Raw genomic sequence first — 24963 nt, 5'->3', positions numbered from 1 at the left:
AATAAGTAGATTTAATAGCAACATATGAATCTCAGAGAAACTACAATTTTATTATTTTTACTCAAAGTGAGAAGACTGCAGCCGAGAGGGAATGAAAGAATAGGCTGCTACAGTATGAGATTTAGTATGCCAGAGCTGAAACCAGTTGCGACTCTCTAGTCACCATTTCCTCATTACTCATCTCATCACCTTCTGAGATAGGTACTATTTATTAGTTCCATTTTACAGATGAAGAAATCGAAGCTCAGAGGCTAAGTGTATTAAATCACACGGTTAATAAGTGGCAGAAATGGAATCCTTCCTGAAGAAAAGCTACGTAAGACATGATCAAGGAATACATTAAAAATTTTGAATATACGTATATTCTTCTAGAACCCAATCACTGTTTTAGAAAGATCTTCAAGTTACCCTAGAAGAGCAGTTCTCAGAGTATGGTCTGAGGAGCCTTGGAAGTCCCCAAGAGTATTTACACGGTATTTGTGATGTCAAAGCTATTTTCATAATACTACTTAGATTTTGCCTTTTTCATATTCATTTTCTCACAAATGGACAACAGAATTTTCCAAAGGCTACATGAAATATGGTATCATCACAGATTAAATAGAGAAGTAGATATGAGAATGTACCTGCCTGTGCTCTAACCAAATATTGAGATTTTCAAAAATATTAAAAAATGTCACTATTCTGATTTTCTTTTTGGAAAATAGTTAATTTTCATTTAAAAATAGGCTATTTATGTTAACATGTATTGGATTTATCACTACTTCTAAATGAATTAATAAATGGTTAAAATTTCTTAATTTCTAACCAACATAATCCACATAAATTGTGGCTCAATAAATGTTGAGTGTAAGAGGTCCTGAGACCAAAAGGTTTAAGAACCACTGACCTAGAATAACAAAACTTCCCATTTCAAAATACAAATATAGGGATTCCCTGGTGACGCAGTGGTTAAGAATCCACCTGCCAATGCAGGGGACACGGGTTTGAGCCATGGTCCGGGAAGATCCCACATGCTGCGGAGCAACTAAGCCCGTGCGCCACAACTACTGAGCCCACGCACCGCAACTACTGAAGCCCACGCGCCTAGAGCCAGTGCTCTACAATAAGAGAAGCCAGCACAATGAGAAGCCCGCGCACCGCAACGAAGAGTAGCCCCCGCTCACCGCAACTAGAGAAAGCCCACGCGCAGCAATGAAGACCCAACGCAGCCAAAAATAAATAAAATTTAAAAAAATAAAAAGACAAATATAGAATGACAGAGTACTGAGATGTACTTTTATTAAATTTTTTTTAATTTATTAATTTTTTTTTTTGGCTGTGTTGGGTCTTCATTGCTGTGAGCGGAGTTTTCCTAGTTGCAGCGAGCAGGGGCTACTCTTTGTTGCAGTGCGCGGCCTTCTCATTGAGGTGGTTTCTTTTGTTGCAGAGCACGGGCTCTAGGGCACGCGGGTTTCAGTAGTTGTGGTGTGTGGGATCAGCAGTTGTGCCTCGCGGGCTGTAGGGCGCAGGCTCAGTGGTTGTGGCACACGGGCTTAGTTGCTCCGTGGCCTGTGGGATCTTCCCAGCCCAGGGCTCGAAACCATGTCCCCTGCATTGGCAGGCGGATTCTTAACCACTGTGCCACAAGGAAAGTCCCTGAGATGTACTTTATATTCTTTTATATTAATCACTTGATAATCTTGTTATTTTCCTTGTCATTGGATATCAATTCTTATACATACTATCAACAATTTAATCACAGTTTTAAAGTGAACTGATACATATATATTTATATATATTACATATATACTATACATAAGTAAATATATCACACATATTTACATGTATTTGTAAAACAGCAAAAGGCTAAACTTCATATTAAATAATTTAAACTAATGTAAGTGAAGAGCAAAAAAAATCATTTTTGAAATGCCAATAATTTTACTCCTTTGGTTTAAATAGTAAGAGTCTATAATTTAGTGCTTTTCTTTCTCTTCCTTGGGGGAAAAAAAACATCTAACTATAGTTTTATAGAAAGCTATTTTTCATTAAGTGCTCCTACTTTCACTTTATTACCCAGTTGAGTGCATAGGAGTCTGGAGTAATTTTCTTTGTATCAAGAAAAGAACAAAGCTCTGGCTCATGGTACTGGATGAGTAATCGGAAAAGATGAAATGGTCTCCCCTTCAGGGAACAATCCCTAAAAAACAAAAGAAGCAAAGTTTCTTGCATTAATAGGTCAGAAATGATCATGTCAGTAACCAATCCTCCTGCAATACCCACCTTCCCTCCCTACCCCAGAACATCTGAACACCACAGCACTGACAACAGCAAGCCTGCCTGATACAACCGGGCAGACCTCTCTTGCTAACACCTAATATACCTGACCTGAAAGAAAGTCTGTAGAAACAACAGGTCTACAGCCAACTCTAGGCAGAATCTTTCCAGGTGAACCCAGGCAGCACTCAGGAGAAAGAACTACAAGGACCAATGAAAACAGTGGGACCACTTAGGTTATTTTGATAAGTTTTGGATCCCAAAAGGATATCTGGAGAGTCCTGAGGAAGTCCAGCTCCCTTCTTCCCTGCCAAATAAGAAGAAACTCCTAGAAAGGCTTCAGGTTAGCTCCACAGTTAATGTACTCAATTAGAAATCCTTCAGCAAAGGTACAAGTCTGAAATGGCCACAGATGAACATTCCAAAATAGCGGACCCAAGAGCCTTAGAAGCTGTTGAAGTGGCCTGGGTATCAGGTGCTCAGAGTGAATCCTGGGAGGTGCCAAACACTGACCTTATTGAGTAACTGTACTACTTCTTACCTTGTTCCCCTATGTCTCATAAATCATTAAAAATTTAAAAAAATTTAAACAGCTCAAAGCACAGGCCATCATAATAAAAGTCAGTATTTATTGAGGAAATACCATGTGCCAGACACTACAATAGACACTTTACAAAGTTACCTCATTTTATCTTTACAGGCAACTATGAAAGATACTATTATCATCTTCACTTTACAGATGAGAAAAATGAGGCTTAGCTGCGGTCAAGCAGTCCACCCAAGGTCATGTAGCTAATAAGTGATGGAGCTAAGACTTGTACACAGAAACTGGGCATTAAACCATTATGCATACTACCCTTCCACATATGTAATTTAATATTTCAACAAGTGGTATTTTGGTAGATATACAGTCTAAAAAAAGCAAATTATAAAAAAACGGAAGGACTTCCCTGGCAGTCTAGTGGTTGGAACTCCACGCTTCCACTGCAGGGGGTGGGGGTTTGATCCCTGGTCGGGGAACTAGGATCCTGCATGCTGCAGGGCATGGCCAAAGAAAAAAAACCCACTGAAACAAGGTAAAAGGCTTCATGCAAAAAAGTTAATGAAATGAATGTCAGTTTTAACATAAAAGCATTGATAAAGAATGTTTCAAAATGCTATTCCAATGGGAATAATGAAAAATAATTTCTACAAAACTAAGCTCTAAGGTCAATGCCAGGATTTGGTATGACCCTCTATCTACCATTTTCTAATACTGCAGATAACAGGGAAGTTTTGTAGAAATAGCCCTAAATTGGTAATTCAGATGCCCAAAGACAGAAGTGGATTCATATTGGCAAGATTACCTCCTCCTTAGTCTGAATACTTTCCCCACTCTACATATGCAAGGCAACAGACTGCTAAAACAAAACACATAAACACAGGTTGTAAGCAGAGTAGGGACATACACTGTAAGGACAATTGCCTAGTTTGCATCAGAAAAAGTGGAACATCTCAGAGAGTCAGCCATTGCAACAGCATCTATTCATTTAATAGCTGTGTATTACAAAGTTACTCTCCACTGCAAAGCACTGTGCTTGATAGAATTCTACCCATGTTATATCTGAATCTGTAATAAGAAGATATATTATAGTGGAGTTGTTCTAGCAACATTTTGTGGGGCTGGGCCCTATGCAGGGGTATTAACACTGACCCTGGCTGGAGTACTGTGTTACATGTGGAACTCATGGAAACAGTAACTGGAGGAACCTGACAAGACGGTATGTTACACAGCTCAATGTAAACCCCGATCCCTCTCTTAGTAACTATCACCGCCAACATTCTGTAGAGAAAAAGCTGGAATATCATGTCCCTTGCTATTACTAGCTCTGTTACACTGAGAGGTGGTAAAATATAAGCAGTTGAGAGACTTAGTATAACAGAATGACTCCCAAATATGAATTCCAGTCTCAGCTTTACCATGACCTTAGCCCTGTATTCTGGCATCTCTGGGTCTGTTTTCCTAACATGAAGCACTATCGCTTCCAGGTAGCACAGAGGTTCTCCACTCTGGAGTACACTAGAATCACCTGGGAGTTAAAACAAAAACAAAAAAACCCTACATGGCTCTACACAGTCTATTTATATTTGAAACTTCAAGAACCAGTATGTTTTAAAAGTTCTTTGGCTGAACAGACATTTATTTTCTCCAAAGAAGATATACAAATTGTCACTTAGCACATGAAAAAATGCAGAAAATCATTAGCTGTCAGGGAAATGCAAATAAAAAAATAATGAGATACCACTTCACACTCAGTCTGGCTATAATTTTTTAAAAAATGTTGACAAGGATGCATAGAAACTGGGATCTTCATTCACTGCTGGTGGGAATATAAAATGTTGCAGTTATTGTAGAAAAATCTAGCAATTCCTCAAAAGGTTAAACACAGATTTACCATATGATTCAACATTTCCACTCCTAGGTATATACCCAAAAGAAATGAAATACATGTCCACATAAAAACTTGTACACAAATGTTCACAAATGCATTATTCATAATAGCTAAAAAGTGAAAACAATCCAAATGTCCAGCAACTGTTGCATGAGTAAATAAAATGTGGTATTTTATTTATATTGTGCATACAATGAGATATTACTTGGCAATAAAAAGAAGTAAGTAGGGCTTCCCTGGTGGCGCAGTGGTTGAGAGTCCGCCTGCCGATACAGGGGACACGGGTTCGTGCCCCGGTCCAAGAGGATCCCACATGCCACCGAGCGGCTGGGCCCGTGAGCCATGGCTGCTGAGCCTGCACGTCCAGAGCCTGTGCTCTGCAACAGGAGAGGCCACAAGACTGAGAGGCCCACGTACCGAAAAAAAAAAAAAAAAAAAAAAGTAAGTAATGATATATGCCATAATGTGGATGAATCCTTAAAACACTATACTAAGTGAAAGAAGGTAGTCACAAAAGACCACATATTATATGATTCCATTTATATAAAATCTCCAGAATAGGCAAATCCATAGAGAAAGATAAGTGGTTGCCTAGGGCTGAGAGTGTTAGGGGAAAATGGAGAGTTGACTGCTAATGAGTATTGGGGTTTCTTTTGGGGGTGACAAACATTCTAAAAATGATTATGGCTATGGTTGCACAACTCTGTGAGCATACTAAAAACCACTGAATTGTACATACTAAAAGAATGAATTTTGTAATATGTGAATGATACTTTAAGCTATAAAAGAAAAAGAAAAAAAAGTTCTTCAGTTGATTCTAATAAGCAACGAGGGTGGAGAACCTTATTATTTAAAGCACAGGGGTTCAAATCCTGACACAGTCATACAGCAGAAGTGTAATCCTGAATAAGTCATTTAATGTCTTTCTTTGCCTCAGTTTCTGCAGCTGTAAATCAGATACATACCTTACAGTGGTCACTGTTTAAATGAGAAAATACACAAAGGACCTACACCTAACATAGTGTGTTATCGTGCAGAAAAGCAGAAAAAAATGGTAGTCATTTAACTATCAAGCTCCAGAATAGCTGCACACTGCAATCAACCGAGAAGCTCTAAACCTAAACAAACATCAGTGCACCGATGTCCTCCTCAGAGATGTGATTTACTTAGTCAGGTATGTAAACAGGCATCAGAATTTTTAAGAACTCCCCCCAATGATTCCAATGTGCATCAAAGGTTCACTGTGCAGCCAAACCACTGGTCTAGATTATGTCAAAAGTTCCTTTTGGCTCTAAAATCCTGACTACCTGATCCAGAGCACTGAGAACTACAAGAATTCTTTCTGGCCTCGTAAGTGCCACACCTGCTACTACCCACCTCCTTTCCCCTGCCTCCCACAACGACCTACACATCTGTCTAGACTCAACTTAAGTGTCACGTTCCCAGAGGCGACCTCCCTGACCTCCAGGGAAAGTTACGTCACCCCATTATACATTCCCATAGCACTCTATATTTCACCTTCCTGACACTCAGTGCAGTTCTAATTACTTGTTCAACACCTGTATTTCTAGGACTATATTCCAAGCTGTAACCCCAGCACCTCATTTAAAGTAGCAGCACTCCAAAAATTTTACTTTTTACTTAGACACTATAATGTTACTGTTTTATAAGTAAAGAAATTAAAAAACTATGAAGAGTTATACTGCATATATAAACCCTAGAAGCATAAATTACTTTTTTTTAAATTGGAGTATAATTGCTTTACAATGCTGTGTTAGCTTCTGCTGTATGACGAAGTGAATCAGCTATATGTAAACATATACCCCCTCCCTCTTGGACCTCCCTCTCACCCCACCCCCATCCCACCCACCTAGGTCATCACAGAGCACCAAGCTGAGCTCCCTGTGCTATACAGCCGGTTCCCACTAGCTATCTATTTTACAAGTTAATGTATATATGTCAATCTAAAAGCACTGAGCTGAGCTCCCTGTGCTATATAGCAGGTTCCCACTAGCTACCTATTTTACACGTTAGTGTATATATGTCAATCTAAATCTCCCAATTCATCCCACTCCCCCTTACCCCCCGGTTCTCTACATCTGCATCTCTATTCCTGCCCTGCAAATAGGTTCATCTGTACCATTTTTCTAGATTCCACATATATACATTAATATACGATATTTGTTTTTCTCTTTCTGACTTACTTCACTCTGTATGACAAACTCTAGGTCCATCCACGTCTCTACAAATGACCCAATTTCGTTCCTTTTTATGGCTAAGTAATATTCCATTGCATAAATTCCTAACTAAAGAATCCTTTAAAAAATGTTTATAACCACAAAAATAAAGTCAAATAACAATTATGATTCAAACAACCTTAAAAATTATTTGAACCTTTTACTTTACCATCAAAATAAATCTAACAACTTTAGTTCAAAACAAACTAGACCTTTATTCATTTTTAAAAGTGTAATAACTAAATCATATTTTACCTGGGAATGTACTTATTCATGACAGCATAAAAGCAGTTGTATAAATCGCTGCGTGGCAGTTGAAGATGCACCAATGGTTTGAGTAGATGTATCCAGCTAAGGGATGTGCTATATTTAATGTTACGTGATTTACAATAAAAGGTAATTACAGATTCAATATCCAGAAGTAATTCTGCTGCCTTCTCTTCAGGCACTGAAAGCTGGTCTAGAAAATAAGTGTCAAAATAAAGTTACCAAGGGCCTGTTAGATGCTCAGTTATTGGACAAAATACTGGGTTACAAACATACAATACTATCTTACTATATTTAGAGTATGTCAAGGGCAAAATAGAACTACATAAAAGTACATTTTTCCTTATACTTATTCATATTCACTAGCTATTCAGTATTTACTAACTTAATAACACTTGACCTATATATATGTTATAGATATATATATCTTATATATATCTATATAACATATAGATATATACAAGAATGGATAATCTGAAGCAGGAAAGGTAGGCATAACCTGCATTCCTGGAAAGCAAAAAAGTGTTTTCCAAATAACGGATTATCATCTGCCCCAAAATGGGCAGCTGCCACTACAGCTTTGTCAAGGGGATGGAAAGTGATTCATTCTCCACCACAAATTCCCTTTCCTTTGCCCACATCAGCAATAATGTTTCTGTTGAGGTTAGCACATAAAGCCTATTTAGCCAATAATTTAACTAAAATGTGACAGAGAGAGAAACAAAAAGACCAATGGACTATAGATGAATTAAAAAAGAAAAATATAAACCAAATTAATTTAATCTTCAAAAGACCTTGTGGGGTGATTGGAAACCTATTCACCCATGATTTACAATACTTTTTCTATAGCAGATCGTGACTTACAACTTACAGATAAACTTTTGGAACACAGCCCCCTTAAATCTGAGGACTGTATACAATCATACAGATCTTCAATTATCCAAAAACCAATTTTAAAACTGCCACAAAACTGTAAAGGTACTTGAAGAATTAAACATAACTATGTTAATGTTTAATCAAACATAATGCAAAAGAAACACTAAAAATCAGACTCTCTTAAAATATTAGACATTATTTCATAAGAATTTCAAAAGAGAAGTTCTAAAGCTATTTATTAGCCCTTTACAAATTCAACATATCCCAAATTATAACAAGTTAATTCTACTAAAGAGCAACTCCTCCATCCAAAAATTATTATTTGAAAATTTTTTCACTGTTTGAAAACAATTATTAAACTTACCAATAAACTCCAGACAATCTTTGTGAATAGTGTTCTGTTCTGGCAGGTCTAAAATACCATCCCAGGATGCCAAACTATCTCCTTTTCCTGCAACATTTAGAGCAATCTGGAAGAAAGATTTAAAAAAGCAAATAGCTTCATATGTTATTTCTCATTCTCGGAAAATATGCTATAATAATGGAGGCCTGAATTTAGGAATAATGCACACTTCAAAGATTACAAAGTAATGTATCTATATCAAATTTTACTACTTCATGTTAATCCAGTGAATAAAATGAATTACACAAAATATTTACATAATTATATACGTAAATTTATTTCAAGCAAACATCATTAACGCTATAGACTGAATGTTTGTGTCCCCTCACCCAAATTCATTTTGTTGAAACCTAATCCCCGATGTTTTGGTAATTACAGGCAGAGCCTCTGAGAGGTGATTAGGACATGAGGGTGGAGCACTCATGAATGGGATTAGCCCCCTTATAACCTTTTTTTTTTTTTTTGCGGTACGTGGGCCTCTCACTGTTGTGGCCTCTCCCGTTGTGGAGCACAGGCTCCGGACGCGCAGGCCCAGCTGCTCTGCGGCATGTGGGATCTTCCCAGACTGGGGCATGAACCCGTGTCCCCTGCATCGGCAGGCAGACTCTCAACCACTGCGCCACCAGGGAAGCCCTAGCCCCCTTGTAAAAGAAACCCCAGTTAGCTCCCTTGTCCCTTCAGCCATGTGAGGACACATTAAGGAATTACTATTCTTTTCAATTTAATAGTGTTATGGTTATTTTAAAAGTCTTTATCTTTTAGACACTCATACTAAAATATTTGAGTGTGCTACCAAGGATCTGCTTTAAAATAATCCAGTGGGCGGGGTGGGGAGGAAAGGATAGAATACTAATCAAACAAGACTGGCCAAATGTTGGTAACAGTTAAAGTTAAGTGATGGGTAAATGGGGGTTCACTAACAAGTCTCTCTACTTTTGTATGTGTTTTAAATTTCTATAACAAAACATTCAGAAAGCTATATACAGTTGTAATTCCATTTCTGTTACATATATATGTGCAGAGTGGAAAAAATAAGATGTGTCACCAAGGCATTATTATGTGTTTTACCTATAAGTGGTAAATAACAGATGGTTTTATATCTTATCCTTTGCTTACACGTTTTAACAAAGGGAACTACTTCTTTTTTCATCATAAAAAAATCTTAATTTAAAATTTAAAAATGATAATACACATGTACTAGAGAACAGCTGAAGCAGAAAATAAAGCAAAGGAAAATCTCCTGTAATTCTAACACCCAGAGACCTGTTTCTTCTCCCTACCTTTTTTTTTTTAAAAACATAGCTGAGATCATTCCATATCTGTAATTATATATCTTATTTTACTCATTGGTTGCATTTTCCCATTTCACTGAACAATCTTCATAAACATCATTTCTAATGGCTACAAAAGAAAGCACTGCCTTTCAAAACCTGAATTATTAAATATACCAAACACTACAGAAACACACATTTTAGCAAGCTGCTCTGTTTGATAAATTTTCTAAGTGTGGCATGTGCTTCTGCAAATAAGACAACTGAAAATAAAAATTCTAAAATATTATTCTTAAGTCATTACATTTTATTTGTTTCAGTTTCTAGTTACCTTCCAAACTTTAGCCCTCAGATCAGCAGGCAGTGGTCTCCCTTGAATTATATTTCTCAAAGTTTCAAGATCACAACCTCCTGCTTCCAAAGCTTCTTCAAGATCTTTTTCCCTGAAAAACAAGTCCCATTTATTAAGATAAATTTTATTTCTTGTTTTTCCTTCCTCAGTACTCATTTATAAGTATGACCTATTAAAGGTTATGTCTAAGAAAGAAAGGTTCTTGGCAGCCAAAATGTAATGCCAAGGCATACACCACATTTTGTTTTCTTGAAAGGAAATCTCAGCTTTCATACAATTTATTATTTTACACTTAGTTCTAGCAAGCTTAGTTATCTGTTTGCTAAGATTAAAGAAATTTAAAATCAGGAAACAGGGCAAACAGCATTGAGAAGTCGTAGTAATAGTAATGTTCATAGTAGTGATAATGACTAATAACTTTCTATAGCACTAACTTTGTGCCAAGCACCGTTCAAACATTTCACATGCCTTTAAATTCTTGCAATAACCCTATGAAACAGGTTATATCACTGGCCCTAGCTTACAGACATAAAAACTGAGGCAAAGGGGTGTTGTATAGCTTATAGTCATACAACTAGTAAGCAGTACAACTAGGATTCAAATTTTAACAGTCTGGTACCAGAATTTATGCTCTTAACATTATGCCAGATACTGGCAAGAAGGAGAAACCATAAAATTGGGCCAAGACTTCAAGGTATGGGAATACTAGTACAAAACTACACAGATCTCATGCCTAGAACAATACCTGTCTTACAGTGAATATTCAATAACTGTTAGAGGAACTAAAAAAAACTCTAACAGCATCACTGTATTTATTATATATTAAAGCAAAATAATACCACATCATCAAGTAAATTATCAAGTAAATCATCAAGCAGTTATGTTTAGTCTACTATGTTTAAGGAGAAAAGTAAGTATGAAATAAATTTTATTTTCATTTGTATATGGTTAAAATAATACTTAAAAAAAAACTTTCACAAAGGTATGAATTGTTTTTTAGCCAGGAAATAACTACTTAAAATAGCTAATTCCCTCAGAATTCTCAAAAGCTAAGCTTCCAGTCATTGTTTACAATTTTAGTATACAATACATAAGAAATCTGTACAAATAAAAATCCCTAGCTTAGCCAATTTCTAAAATTCTTTGGAGCAGGCTAAAAGGCAGAGTGTCCCACTAGGATCAGAAAACCAGGATTTTGTCATTTTTGTGGTTTTTGAGGAAAATAAATTACTCCCATTACATTCTCTCAATAAGATAATGTAAATCCCTTCCTCTACTCATAGGATTCCAAGAATATTAGTTTAACTGTATAAATTTCCCAAAGTGTTGCCCCCTTAAGGGAAAGGAATTCAACGAAAATGTAATCACTTGGGCTCATATTCAACAGAAAAGCAGTGATCAAATTTGAAAGATTTCTTAACAAAGCTACTACAAACTCATACGTTTAAGAATCTAACTAGTAACCACATAAGAAACATTTCGTTCTTTTGCTATATGGTCACCAAAGTGTTGGACGAGAAAGTGAAAGAAACGTCATGTCTACTGTTGAGACAGTTAATTAAGGTCTATAGTTGATAAAGACTGGGATTTATCTATTCTATTTGGCCAAAATGTACATCACAGCCTGTTAGAATTCAAAGGATTGTAATCATTACACAAGGAAAATGTAATGGAATCTTTCTTAATAAATACCATACTTTTAAATGATTAAATGTGTAAATAAACTGAAAACACCATTTAATGAGATAAAATTCTTTTTACCAAATTAATGAAGAACTAGAATTTTCCCATTTTTCTTTTTTTTAAATATTTATTTATTTATTTGGCTGTGTCAGATCTTAGTTGCGGCACGTGGGATCTTCGTTGCAGCATGCGGGATCTTTCAGTTGCCGCATGCAGAATCTTTAGTTGTGGCAGGCGGGATCTTTAGTTGCGGCATGTGGGTTCTAGTTCCCTGACCAGGGACTGAACCCTGGCTCCCTGCACTGGAAGCACGGAGTCTTAGCCACTGGACCACCACGGAAGTCCCTAGAATTTTTCCTTTTTTCAGTGTAAAATCTTTGGTTTCTTTTTGAACTTTGCCAAATCCCTTACTATTCCAGACAACAAAGTCAGTACTTTGGAGCAAAATGTCCAATCCTCAGTGTACTTGATAATAATGATAATAATATACAAGCACATCTCTGTTGATACAGCTGCTATTGGATTATTTGATGCTGCCCCCAGGGAACCAAAAAAGTGGTTTCCAGGAACACAACCACGAGCAAGAGACCAGAAAATGCTGCACCTTAAGTAGTCAAAGGTACTTTTCACAAACTAAACAAGTAAAAGTAATGTTATCTTCTGAACAAGGTGTTCAAAGGTTTAGTTATCAGAGCTTCAACGTTACAAATGTGCATGTAAAAGTAGTAAAAGAGCTGAAAACAGTGAAGTTAATTCATAAAAGAGTCAATTTCCTATCAAGAGATAGGAACTCTATGGCATTTAGCTCTCAGACAGAACTTTCCTTCCCGGAAAGCAAATTTCTTTTTACTTTTGAACAAGCAATACCTAATATCCAAAAGAAAAACGCATGTCTGGTGGAGTATGACTGGGTGGGTTGCGATTTTTTAAGTCTTCTTTGATTATGGTGGCTTCTTACTATCCTTACAAGATAAAGTTGATAGAAATGTACTGGATATTCAGACAGGTCTTAAAAACAGAAAAGTACAGGCCTTGTCCATTTATCCTAGTAAATGTGAAAAATAAGTAATTGTCTTCTTTGCTCAAAGATTTAAGGCAAAACAAATCCAAAGTTTTACGGTTGGCAAGAAGCAGAAAGGCATCTCTTCCTGACTCTGTACCTTGAAACTATAACATTTGTTTGTATAACAGTATAGCGCTTCCCTGGTGGCGCAGTGGTTAAGAATCCACCTGCCAATGCAGGGGACACGGGTTCGATCCCTGGCCTGGGAGAATCCCACATGCAGCAGAGCAGCTGGGCGGGCCCGCGCACAGCAGCTGCTGAGCCTGCACTCTAGAGCTCATACTCTACAACAAGAGGAGCCACGACAATGAGAAGCCCACCCACCACAACGAGGAGTAGCTCCCACTTGCCTCAACTAGAGAAAGCCCATGCACAGCAACAAAGACACAACACAGCCAAAAATAAAAACAAATAAATTAATTTTAAAAAATAGTATAGGTTTCTGTCAATGATCTATCAATGACATATTTTCAAAACTTAAATAAATCCTAATGGAATTTCTCCATATCTGATGTTCTGTGGCAAAATCACCTAATCTAAGCACTGTAACCTGATCTGCTAATCACAGCAAGGCAAACAATGTGACTAAATTTATATGAAATTATTTTAATGATTATATTTAAGTTAGCAACTGAATTAGATTTTTCTTCCTCAACCAAATGATGAGTAACTTCTAGCACACTGAAGCATTTGCACAACGCAAGTTAAGGGGGTGAGGGGACATGAATTTTCAAACACTACCAAATTAAGCATTCATTTCTAAATGCTTCTAGAATTAATAAATTCAATTTGAAATTTTGTAATTATTTTCCAAATAAGCTGTACATTGAATCATATTTAAAGTTTTAATTTTTAAAAGCAACTAGATCATACTATACGTTGTGTTCCTAAAACTTAAAAAGTTACGGAAAATCTGCCACTGGAAAAAACTAACTATATATTACACTTTTTTCTAAATTCTGTTTTCTTCCTAATCATGTTCTAAACACTTCTCTTCCCTACAATTTCAAAATGTTTGCAAAGTTTAATTGTACACACTCCAAATAGGAGATGAAAACAAGAGAGTCCATTGCCTAAAATTTTTTTACATATCTTTCTGCACTTAAAATCCATATTCCTCATCAGCCATTCTGAATTCCCCTATACCCACCTCTCAGAGCCTGGCAACCACTGATTTACTCTCTGTCTCTATACATTTATCTATTCTGGACACTTTATACATAAAACCATATATACATGGTCTTTATGTCTGGTTTCTCTCACTTAGCATAACGTTTTCAATGTTGTAGCATGTATCAGCACATGCTATTTATTGCCAAAAAATATTTCATTGAATGTACTATATTTTATCCATTTATCACTTAATGGACATTTGATTTGTTTCAACTTTGTGGCTATTATGACTGTCTCTTTTTTGTTTTTAATTTTATTTTTTTAAATTTATTTTTGGCTGCATTGGGTCTTCGTTGCTGTGTGTGAGCTTTCTCTAGTTGTGGTGAGTGGAGGCTACTCTTTGTTGCGGTGCGCAGGCTTCTCATTGCAGTGGCTTTTTTTGTTGCCGAGCACGGACCCTAGAGCACACGGCCTTCAATACCAGCAGCACACAGGCTTAGTTGCTCCGCGGCATGTGGGATCTTCCAGGACCAGGGATCGAACCCGTGTCCCCTGCATTAGCATTGGCAGGCAGATTCTTAACCAGGGCACCACCAGGGAAATCCATGACTGTCTCATAATTTTGAACATTCGTATCAATAATTCAATTGGTTAAGTGTATGATGCATACATAATACTTACTAATTATTCATTCTTCCCAAGAAAGTCTGGAAGAATTTAAAAATCAAGTCTATTAAAACTTCACACCCATTAGGATGGCTATTATTTTAAAAAAGAATGAGAAAATAACCCAAAATAAATGTTGGTGAGGATGTGGAGAAACTGCAACTCCATGCACTGTTGGTGGGAATGTAAAATGGTGTAGCCCCTTTGGAAAACAGTATGGCTATTCCTCAAAAAAATTTAAAAATAGAACTACCATATGCTCCAGCAATTCCACTTCTGGATATATACCCAAGAGAAGTGAAAGCAGAAACTTAAACAGGTATCTGTACACTCATGTTCATAACAGCATTATTCATAATAGCCAAAGGTGGATGCAACTTAAATACCCTTTGATGGATGAATAAACAAAATAGGGTGTGTGTGTGTATACATATGCATGTATGTATGTATGCATGTATACATAAATATACACACACACACAATGGAATATTATACAGCCTTAGAAAAGGATATTCTGACACGTGCTACAACATGGATGAATCTTGAGGACATTATACAAAATGAAATAAGCCAGTCACAAAAAGACAAATGATGTACAATTCCACTTATATGAACACCTAGAATAGTCAAATTCATAGAGACAGAAAGCAGAATGGCGGTTGCTGGGGACTGGAGGCAGTGGGGGAATGAGGATTTTATGTTTAATGGGTATAGAGTTTCAGTTTTACAAGATGAGAAGAGTTCTGGAGATTAGTTGCACAACAATGGGAATATAGTTAACACTACTGAACTGTATACTTAAATGGTCAAAATGATAAGTTTTATGTATCCTACCATAATTTTAAAAATTCAGCTATATTCAATATATCATAAAAGTTCATGGGACTTCCCTGGTGGTCCAGTGGTAAAGAATCCGCCTTGCAACACAGGGGACGCGGGTTCAATCCCTGGTCAAGGAACTAAGATCTCACATGATGCAGGGCAACTAAGCCCATGCACCACAACTACAGAGCCCACGCACCCTGGAGCCTGCGCGCCACAACTAGAGAGAGAAAACCTGCACGCCACAACTACAGAGAAGCCTGCACACCACAACAAAGAGCCCACATGCCGCAACTAAGACCTGATGCAGCCAAAAATAAAATAAATAAATCTTTTTTAAAAGTTCATGAATCCAGGCTTTAGAGTCAGATCTGAGATCCAATATTGGCCCAACTCAATAGCCATGTAATCTTAAGCAAGTAACATATTTAGAAACAGTGCCTATCTTAGATCAGTTAACATTTAAACAAATTTCTGAACACAAAGCATTCAGTGCAATATTTGGCACATAATAATTCTTCAATAAATAGAAGCCACGGGCTTCCCTGGTGGCGCAGTGGTTGAGAGTCTGCCTGCCGATGCAGGGGACACGGGTTCGTGTCCCGTTCCGGGAAGATCCCACATGCCGCGGAGCGGCTAGGCCCGTGAGCCATGGCCACTGAGCCTGCGCGTCTGGAGCCTATGCTCCACAACGGGAGAGGCCACAACAGTGAGAGGCCTGCATACCGAAAAAATAAATAAATAAATAAAACAAACAAATAAATAAATAAATAGAAGCCACGAATACTATTACTGTTGTTATTATTACTGAACAATAGCTGACTTTTTTTTTTTGACAAGCAAGTTCTATTTAATTCTCAAGGAACAGAAAATCCTTGTTCATAAAACTTCTTATAGAACAAAGAAAAAAGCCAAGCCATTAAGTTTAATTTTGAAAACAAAAAACAGGTTAAAAATATTGGCCAACTTGACTTACGACATTGAAAAACACAAATAATTCAAATCTAGCAACGTATTAAAAAATAGTACATTGTAACTAAGTTGAATTAATCATAAAAGTGAAAGGAAGTTTCAGTGTTTAAAAAAATCTTTCACTGTAATTTACCACATTAATGGCAAAGAATGAGAGATTGGGTGATCAATGATAAAGAAAAAGCATTTAATAAAGTTAAGTTTTTTTCTTCTCCAGATGGAATCAACTCTTAGCAAACTTGAAATAGGGAATTTTTTTAGCTTTTTAAAGGCTTTCTCCTAAAAACCTATTGCAGATGTCATTTTTTTTTTTTTTTTTTTTTTTTTTTTTTTGCGGTACGCAGGCCTCTCACTGTTGTGGCCTCTCCCATTGCGGAGCACAGGCTCCGGACACGCAGGCTCAGCGGCCATGGCTCACGGGCCCAGCCACTCTACGGCATGTGGGATCCTCCCGGACCGGGGCACGAACCCATGTCCCCTGCATCGGCAGGCGGACTCTCAACCGCTGCGCCACCAGGGAAGCCCACAGATGTCATTTTTAATGGAAAAAACAAAACTTGAAACGCATTCCTGTTAAGATTGGGAACAAGACAAGAATGCCTGCGTTGCTTCTACTTACCAACGTTATTACCAGATACCTGACCAATGCAGTAAGACAAACAAATATAAGTAGAATAAGTGAAATGAAATATATAATTATTATTTCTAACTAAAATCATTTATATAGAAAACCAAAGAGAATCCAATAGCTGACTTTTAAAAACTGACTTTTTGGGACTTCCCTGGTGGTGCAGTGGTTAAGAATCTGCCTGCCAATGCAGGGTACACAGGTTCAATCCCTGGTCCAGGAAGATCCTACGTGCCGCAGAGCAACTAAGCCCATGCACCACAACTGCTGAGCCTGCGCTCTGGAGCCCGTGTGTCACAACTACTGAGCCCGCGTGCCTAGAGCCTGTGCTCCACAACAAGAGAAGCCACTGCAGTGAGAAGCCCGCACACCGCAACTAGAGAAAGCCCGTGTGCAGCAACGAAGACCCAATGCAGCCAAAAACTTTTTAAAATAATAAAATTTTTTTAAAAGGCAGGACCAGCATTAGAAAACAAATAATTCATTTTAAAAAATTGAAAAATAAAAATTGACTTTTTCTTATCGTAACAAAATCAAAGGGGATTTCCAATGTATTTTGACCTCCAGGAAGAAATGGGACAGGACTGGAACTCAGAGTCCCCAGAAAAGGCAACAGGATATATTCTGATCAGAAGGTGTGCAAAGCCAGAAACAGACAGAAAAGGAAGTAAAGAACCAAATGGGAAGAGTGAGAAAGGATCTCAAATTAGCACAGACAAGAGGCAGGCACGGTGCAGGTCTTAGATCTGAAAGCAAGAACAACACTATAAAACTTTTAGAAAGAAAAACATAGGAGAAAATCTTTGTAACCTTGGTTACAAAGGAGTTCTTAGATATGTACCAAAAGGATGATCCATAAAAGGAAAAACGGATGAATTAGATTTCATTAAAATTAGAAACTTCTCTTGAAAAGAAAAACAAGGAAAGGGCATGCCACAGATTGAGAGAAAAAAAATATAAAATTTCTGATAAAGGACGTGTCCAAAAAATACACCAAATGCTTACAACTTAATGAAACGGAGCAGGACCTTATGGTCCTTGCCCCCATGTCCTCAGCCAGCCTTTTGTGTGTGGAAAAACTTCAGCCAAAGAATAAGGTTAATCAGAGAAGTGAGAAAATGCAGAAACAAAGGAAAACAGTCCAACAAACTAAATAATAATAGTTTAGTCATTAAGCATAGTCAAGGACCTTTAGCTCCTCTTTAAGGGCTACAGATAGTATTCCGAGCCATAACCTGTGAGCTGTCTTATAGATACTAAAAACCCCCACCAGGTGGAAGAAGTTAACTACTTGACGACCAGATTGCAGCCACGACATAAGCTGCCACAATTCTGAGAGCTGGCCTCAAAGAAATGGGAACAAACTGACCCTGGAACTGAAGATTAACTGTACTTAAAACAAACAAGGTGACGCTGATCAGACCACCACATGTCCAATTTCAAGGTGACTGTCAGAGCTGACTATGCTGTTTCTGCATGTAGTCCCCTCTTTTCACCTATAAAAGCTCTTGCCCACTGACTGTCAGTGGGTGGGAGTTGGCTTATGGGCAGGAGTCCACCCCCCACCCCCCTTCTGCTGGCCCCCAGAATGAAACAAACTTTCCTTTCCACCATGCCTCTTTATTGGCTTCAGAGCAGGGAGCAGCCACACTTCCACTTTCAGTAACATTAATAGTAAGACAAAAGCCTGATTAACAAAAAATGGGCAAGTAATTTGAACAGACACTTCACAAAAGAAGACATATGAATGGCAAATAAGTACACGAAAAGAAGCTCAACATCATTAGTCATTAGGAAAGTAAAATAAAAATCAAACCCATGATGAGATAGCACTACATTCCCACCAGAAAAACTGAAAGACTAACAGTACCAAATGTTATTTATTGTAGGGCAAAACTGCAACTCTCATACGTAGTTGGTGGGCATGAAAAATGGAACTGAACTTGGTATCCAGTTCGGCAGTTTCTTATAAAGTTAAACATAATTTTTTCCATTCAACCCAGCCATTCACTTCTAGATATTTACCTAAGAAAAACAAAAGCATATATTCACACAAAGACTTATATATGAATATTCATAGCAACTTTGTTTATAACAGCCCCCAAATGGAAAAATACATATGCCCATCACACTGATCATTGGAAAAACAAATTGTAGTATAAAATGGAATACTACTCAGAATTTCAAAGGCAAAAACTATATGTAACAACATGGATGAATCTCAAAAGCATTATGTTTTTAGTGAAAAAAGCTAGAACAAAAGACTAGTATATACTGAATGGTTCCATTTAACTGAAATTTTACAAAAGGCTGAACTATAGGGATAGAAACAGATTAGTGGTTTCCAGGGCCGGGGGTAGGAAAAGCGGACTGACTATGAAGCAGTACAGGGAACTTTTTGGGGTGATGGAAGTGCAGTGCTGGCTACATGATTGTACACGCTGGGTAAAACTCATCAAACTGTACCCTTAAAATTGGTGCATTTTCATGTATTTAAATTATATTACAAAAAAAGATAACTAAAAATATGTAAGGGACCTTAAGATTCTTACAAATATATTTCATCATTATAAAGTTAATGGTGTTATTATGAATAAAGAACTTGGGATAGCATGTTACTATGGGATTTCTTTACATGGAATTTCAAAATAATTTAGGGATCACATAGTCAAATAATTTATTTTTAAGTTTAAGTTAAACCAAGTAAATAAATGCATTACAATACTGCTTCTCTCTTTAAAATGTGAAAATGCTTCTGAGGATAAATTTTCTGCTTTCTTTACTATCTTGGTGAGATTTTTGTTCAGTCATTTTCATAGGAACGGCACTCCTTGTGACCAGTATTTATGAGTGAAGGAGTAAGGCTTGGAGGGAAGTATGTGGCTCTAAAATGGCTTTTTCTAATTCTGAACAGCTAACTGGTCTATATGGCACTTACATGTTCTATTGTGGCCTTTTTCGGTAAAACAGTCAAACAAAAATCAATACACTATCTTTATATTACTTTATTTTAATGATATTATTCCATTTTTAAAAGTCATTTTAGAGAATTTGGTCAATGTATAAAAAAATTTAAAAACCAACCACAAGTCGGGGGGGAGGGATAAATTGGGAGATTGGGATTGACATATACACACTACTACATATAAAATAGATAACTAAAAAGGACCTACTGTATAGCCCAGGGAACTCCACTCAATACTCTGTAATGGCCTATATGGGAAAAGAATCTAAAAATGAGTGGATATATGCATGTGCATAACTGGTTCACTTTGCTGTACACCTGAAACTAACAAAACATTGTAAATCAACCATACTCCAAGTAAAAAAAAAAAAACAACCACAACTCTATTACCATAAGATTAACATTCCATAAATAACTTTTCAGTTCTTCATATATATGTATGTATGTAAGTGTATGTGTGTGTACAAAAACATATATACACATAAAAACTGTTATACTGAATATATGTATATTTTTAATAAGCGTATTTTTAAAAATATTTATTTATCTATTATGGCTGCACCAGGTCTTAGTTGTGGCATGCAGGAGCTTTAGTTGTGGCATGCTGACTTCTTAGTTGCAGCATGTGTGAGGGATCTAGTTCCCCGACCAGGGATCGAACCCGAGCCCCCTGCATTGGGAGTTTGGAGTCTTACCCGCTGGACTACCAGGTAAGTCCTTATATTGAATATATAATTTTATGCTCTGCAGGATTCACTTATTTACATTTTTCAAAAATATCGTACACATTTCTCTGAGCCATTCAATGCTCTTTAAAAATAAGATTTTTAATGGCTGAGTAATTGATTTGGCTGTCCCCCTACTGCTTGGTATTTATGTACTTTCTAAATTTTCCTTGTGTTAATCTTTACCCACTTATCCTTAGCACAAATTCCCTCAAGAATTATTCAATAATCAATATTCTTTCATGTTAAAAGTTAAGTAATGCAGGCATCAAATATTATTTAGAATTATGATAGTATCCATTTGAACAAAAAACAAAATCGTGAAAGGTGGGTACTTCAGAGAAATGAAATAGGAAGGAAACTTTCACTTCTCACATAGCATCAGTCAGTACAGCTTGAGTATACTTATAATACATATTATATTTGTATGTACTTTTTGAATAATTTAAATAACATTTATGGATTCCTTTCTAACATATATATCTTTCACCAAGCAATAATTAAGAATGAGTAGGGCTTCCCTGGTGGCGCAGTGGTTGAGAGTCCGCCTGCCAATGCAGGGGACACGGGTTCATGTCCCGGTCCGGGAAGATCCCACATGCCGCGGAGCGGCTGGGCCCGTGAGCCATGGCCGCTGAGCCTGCGCGTCTGGAGCCTGTGCTCCGCAACAGGAGAGGCCACAACAGTGAGAGGCCCGCGCACCACAAAAAAAAAAAAAAAAAAAAGAATGAGTAAAGTGAGTCAGCTACAGGCACGTTCAAAGCAGTGCTTATTTTAACTATGAAAAACTACACACAATGTAAACTGTCCTAAAATGAGGAATTGATTTAAATCAGCAGATGGAATACTAAGCAACAGTTTAAAATGCTAAAAAACAATTAATAACATGGAAAATGTTTATGATATTAAGGACATGTATTAAGTTAAGAAAAAAAGAGTTTTAAAATTAACATCCAGGGAGGAACCAAGATGGCGGAGTAGAAGGTATAATGTTATAAGTCATAATTCTAGTTATTACTTTAAAATGTATATCTCAGAAATAACTAAAAAAAATTAAATTAAATTAAATTAACATCCAAGCATACATGTTTAAAAGAAAAAGTACATTATGCCCACTCCCCACCCAGTCTTTCCCATACACATGGGGAAGGATATAAAAGAAGTTTATTTCTAGTGGTTTACTTACAGGGGAATTTTAATTTGTTTTGTTTTGTTTTGTTTTAGGGGGGATTATTATCTGTATCCTCGAAAATGCACAAATATTTGCAAGGAGAAAAAAATAATAATTCTCACCTCAAACATACATGTCCTTGCTTAAAGTATTAAGTATCTACTACTTAAGACTATTTCACATAATCAGTAAGAAGAAAACAATCAGTAAGAAGAAAACAATGTGGCATATGTAACATACATATATTAATTTATTTTAGTTCTCTCATACTGAATACTGAAGTGTAAAAAAAATAAACAAGGGCTTCCCTGGTGGCGCAGTGGTTGAGAGTTCGCCTGCTGATGCAGGGGACACGGGTTCGTGCCCCGGTCTGGGAAGATCCCACATGCCATGGAGCGGCTGGGCCCGTGAGCCATGGCCGCTGAGCCTGTGCGTCCGGAGCCTGTGCTCCGCAACGGGAGAGGCCACAACAGTGAGAGGCCCGTGTACCGCAAAAAAATAAATAAATAAAATAAAATAAAATAAAATAAACAAGTGCAACCCATACTGACAACAAACTTTTCTAAAAGTTTAAATATATGATAAACTTGGAAGGAAGTTAAAAGATGTAAAAATATTTGTTTCTAGTTTTGAGCATGGAAGAAAATTAATTTTGGAGAAGGGATGTCCTCCCCATGCTTCCTGTGTAAGGAGTTAAAAGTAGAGGGTGGAAGGGTGGCACAGATTTGCTATAAGAACTTTCATGTGGCTTCACTTTATGTCCTCAGTATTAGTTCCATCGCCTAAGACTTCAAACACATTCTTAACACCCTGAAATTCACTCCTTTGTCTTCCTGCCACATTCAGAAAGCTGCAAACTCCTAACACTGGGATAATCTAACCAGTTCTGCCTTCTTTGTTCCCATACTCTGCTCACTGAGGACTTCATGGGAAAAGAAATTAAGACAACTTCATGATGCTATCATAGATTCACCACCATTTATTTCTTCTAGGCATCAATGCTACCTGAAAATCTTCTATTTTACCACTTTCTTCAGACTCCCTACCCAGCCACTTTACCTCAAGTGACATTACTTCTGACTCCAAAGAGAAAATATAGGACAGCAGGCTTCTCTTCCCTTTGATCTCAGCCACTCTCCAAAACCAAACATAAGTAACTTATTATCTCAGACATCATTTCATTCTTCCCAATATGCACAGATGTCTAGGTGTCCTTTCTCTAGTCCAAGACTGATAACTTCACCTGGGTCTTATCTCCCTCATCCCTCCCTCCCCCACCCCGCCCCACCCCAACTCCTCTAGAGCCATGTGCCACCAACTATCCCCCTCTCTCCTATCTTCTACTTCTCTTTCTCCACTGGCTCTTTCCTCTGAGCCATATACTCAAGTATTGCTATTAGAAACAACATCAATAATGACAACCACAAAAACTCCTCCAAACTTTCCTTTCACGTAGGTAACCAAACTCTTGGTTGTTCCTTTCCCAGCAAAGCTTTCTGAAAGTACTCTTGACAACGTATAGCACCACTTCTCCCTCATCTTCCACTCAACTCCTCCTCTTACGCACCCAATCATTCCTCCTCCTTCTCTGACACCCACAAATCCAGAGGGACCACTCTCCCTATGCTCCTTCCCAATAATCAAATCTTTACCTTAATTTGACCTTTCCAAGGCATCTGACGACTCTCCTTTCTCCAAAAAAAAGATACACACACACAGGGACTTCCCTGGTGGTGCAGTGGTTAAGAATCCGCCTGCCAATGCAGGGGACACGGGTTCAATCCCTGGTCCGGGAAGATCCCACATGCCACGGAGCAACTAAGCCCCTGCACCACAACTACTAAGCCTGCGCTCTGGAGCCCACGAGCCACAACTACTGAAGCCCTTGTGCCTAGAGCCCATGCTCCGCAACAAGAGAAGCCACTGCAATGAGAAGCCCGGGCACGGTAACGAAGAGTAGCCCCTGCTCGCTGCAACTAGAGAAAGCCCGCGTGCAGCAACAAAGACCCAACACAGCCTAAGTGAATGAAAGAATGAATAAATAAAAACTACTCGTTTCTTTAAAAAAAAAAAAAAAAGATACACAAATAGCCAATAAGTACATAAAAAGACACATATCATCATTAGCCATTAGGGAAACTCAAATCAAAACCACAATGAGAAAAAAGAAAACCCACAAGGAGATGCCACTTCACACTCACAAGGATGGCTAATACCAAAAAGTCATAAGAGAAACTGGAACCTTCATACATTGCTGGTAGGAATGTAAAATGGTTCAGCTATTTTTGAAATTGGTTTGACAGATCCTCAAAATGTTAAAGTTGCAATATGACACAGCAATTCTACTCCTAGGTATACATACACAGGAGAGAATACAATACATACACCACACAAAAACTTGTACATAAACCACAATGAGATACTATACAACACATCCATTAGGATGGCTAGTATCAAAAGGGGGGGGGCAAAAATATGGAGAAATCAGAATTCTTGTGCATTGCTAGCTAGTGGAAATGAAAAATGGTACAGCCAACTGTGGAAAAGTTTGGCAGTTTTTTAAAAGTTAAACACAGAATTGGCATATTACCTAGCAATTCCACTTCAGGGTATATACCCAAAAGAACTGAAAGCAAGGATTCAAACAGGTATTTGTACATCCATGTTCAAAGCAGTATTATTCACAACAGCCAAAAAAAGTGGAAACAACCCAAATATTCATTGATGTATGAATGGATAAACAAAATGTGGTACATATATATATACAATGGAATGTTAGCCTTAAAAAGGAAGGAAATTCTGACAAATGCTACAACATGAATGAACTCTGAAGACAAATGCTAAGTGTGGAAAAAAAAGTCACAAAAGGGCAAACAGTGTATGATTCCACTTATATGAGGTACCTAAAATAGGTAAATTCATAGAGACAAAAAGTAGAATAGAGGTAACCAGAGGCTGGAGGTAGGAGGCAATGGGGAGCTATTGTTTATTAGGTAGAGAGTTTCTGTTTGGGATGATGAAAAATTCTGGAAACAGACAGTGGTGATGGTTGCACAAC

General features: G+C 37.4%; 1 protein-coding gene across 2 annotated transcripts in view; it reads right to left on the bottom strand.

The window, feature by feature from the left end:
* Positions 1–24963, bottom strand: part of TBC1D23 (TBC1 domain family member 23) — a 65445-nt gene that overhangs the window by 28244 nt on the left and 12238 nt on the right. For both annotated transcript variants that reach the window (XM_060098680.1, XM_060098681.1), the window contains exons 2-5: positions 10077–10188; positions 8436–8541; positions 7184–7388; positions 2059–2182 (exon numbers count right to left, since the gene is read on the bottom strand). In XM_060098680.1, the coding sequence (XP_059954663.1) occupies positions 2059–2182; positions 7184–7388; positions 8436–8541; positions 10077–10188 (547 nt within the window). The remainder of the gene's footprint in view (positions 1–2058; positions 2183–7183; positions 7389–8435; positions 8542–10076; positions 10189–24963) is intronic.

This window comes from Mesoplodon densirostris, chromosome 5 (assembly GCF_025265405.1).
Source record: "Mesoplodon densirostris isolate mMesDen1 chromosome 5, mMesDen1 primary haplotype, whole genome shotgun sequence".
Classification (NCBI taxonomy): domain Eukaryota; kingdom Metazoa; phylum Chordata; class Mammalia; order Artiodactyla; family Ziphiidae; genus Mesoplodon; species Mesoplodon densirostris.
This window is presented reverse-complemented; position numbering and strand designations above follow the sequence as displayed.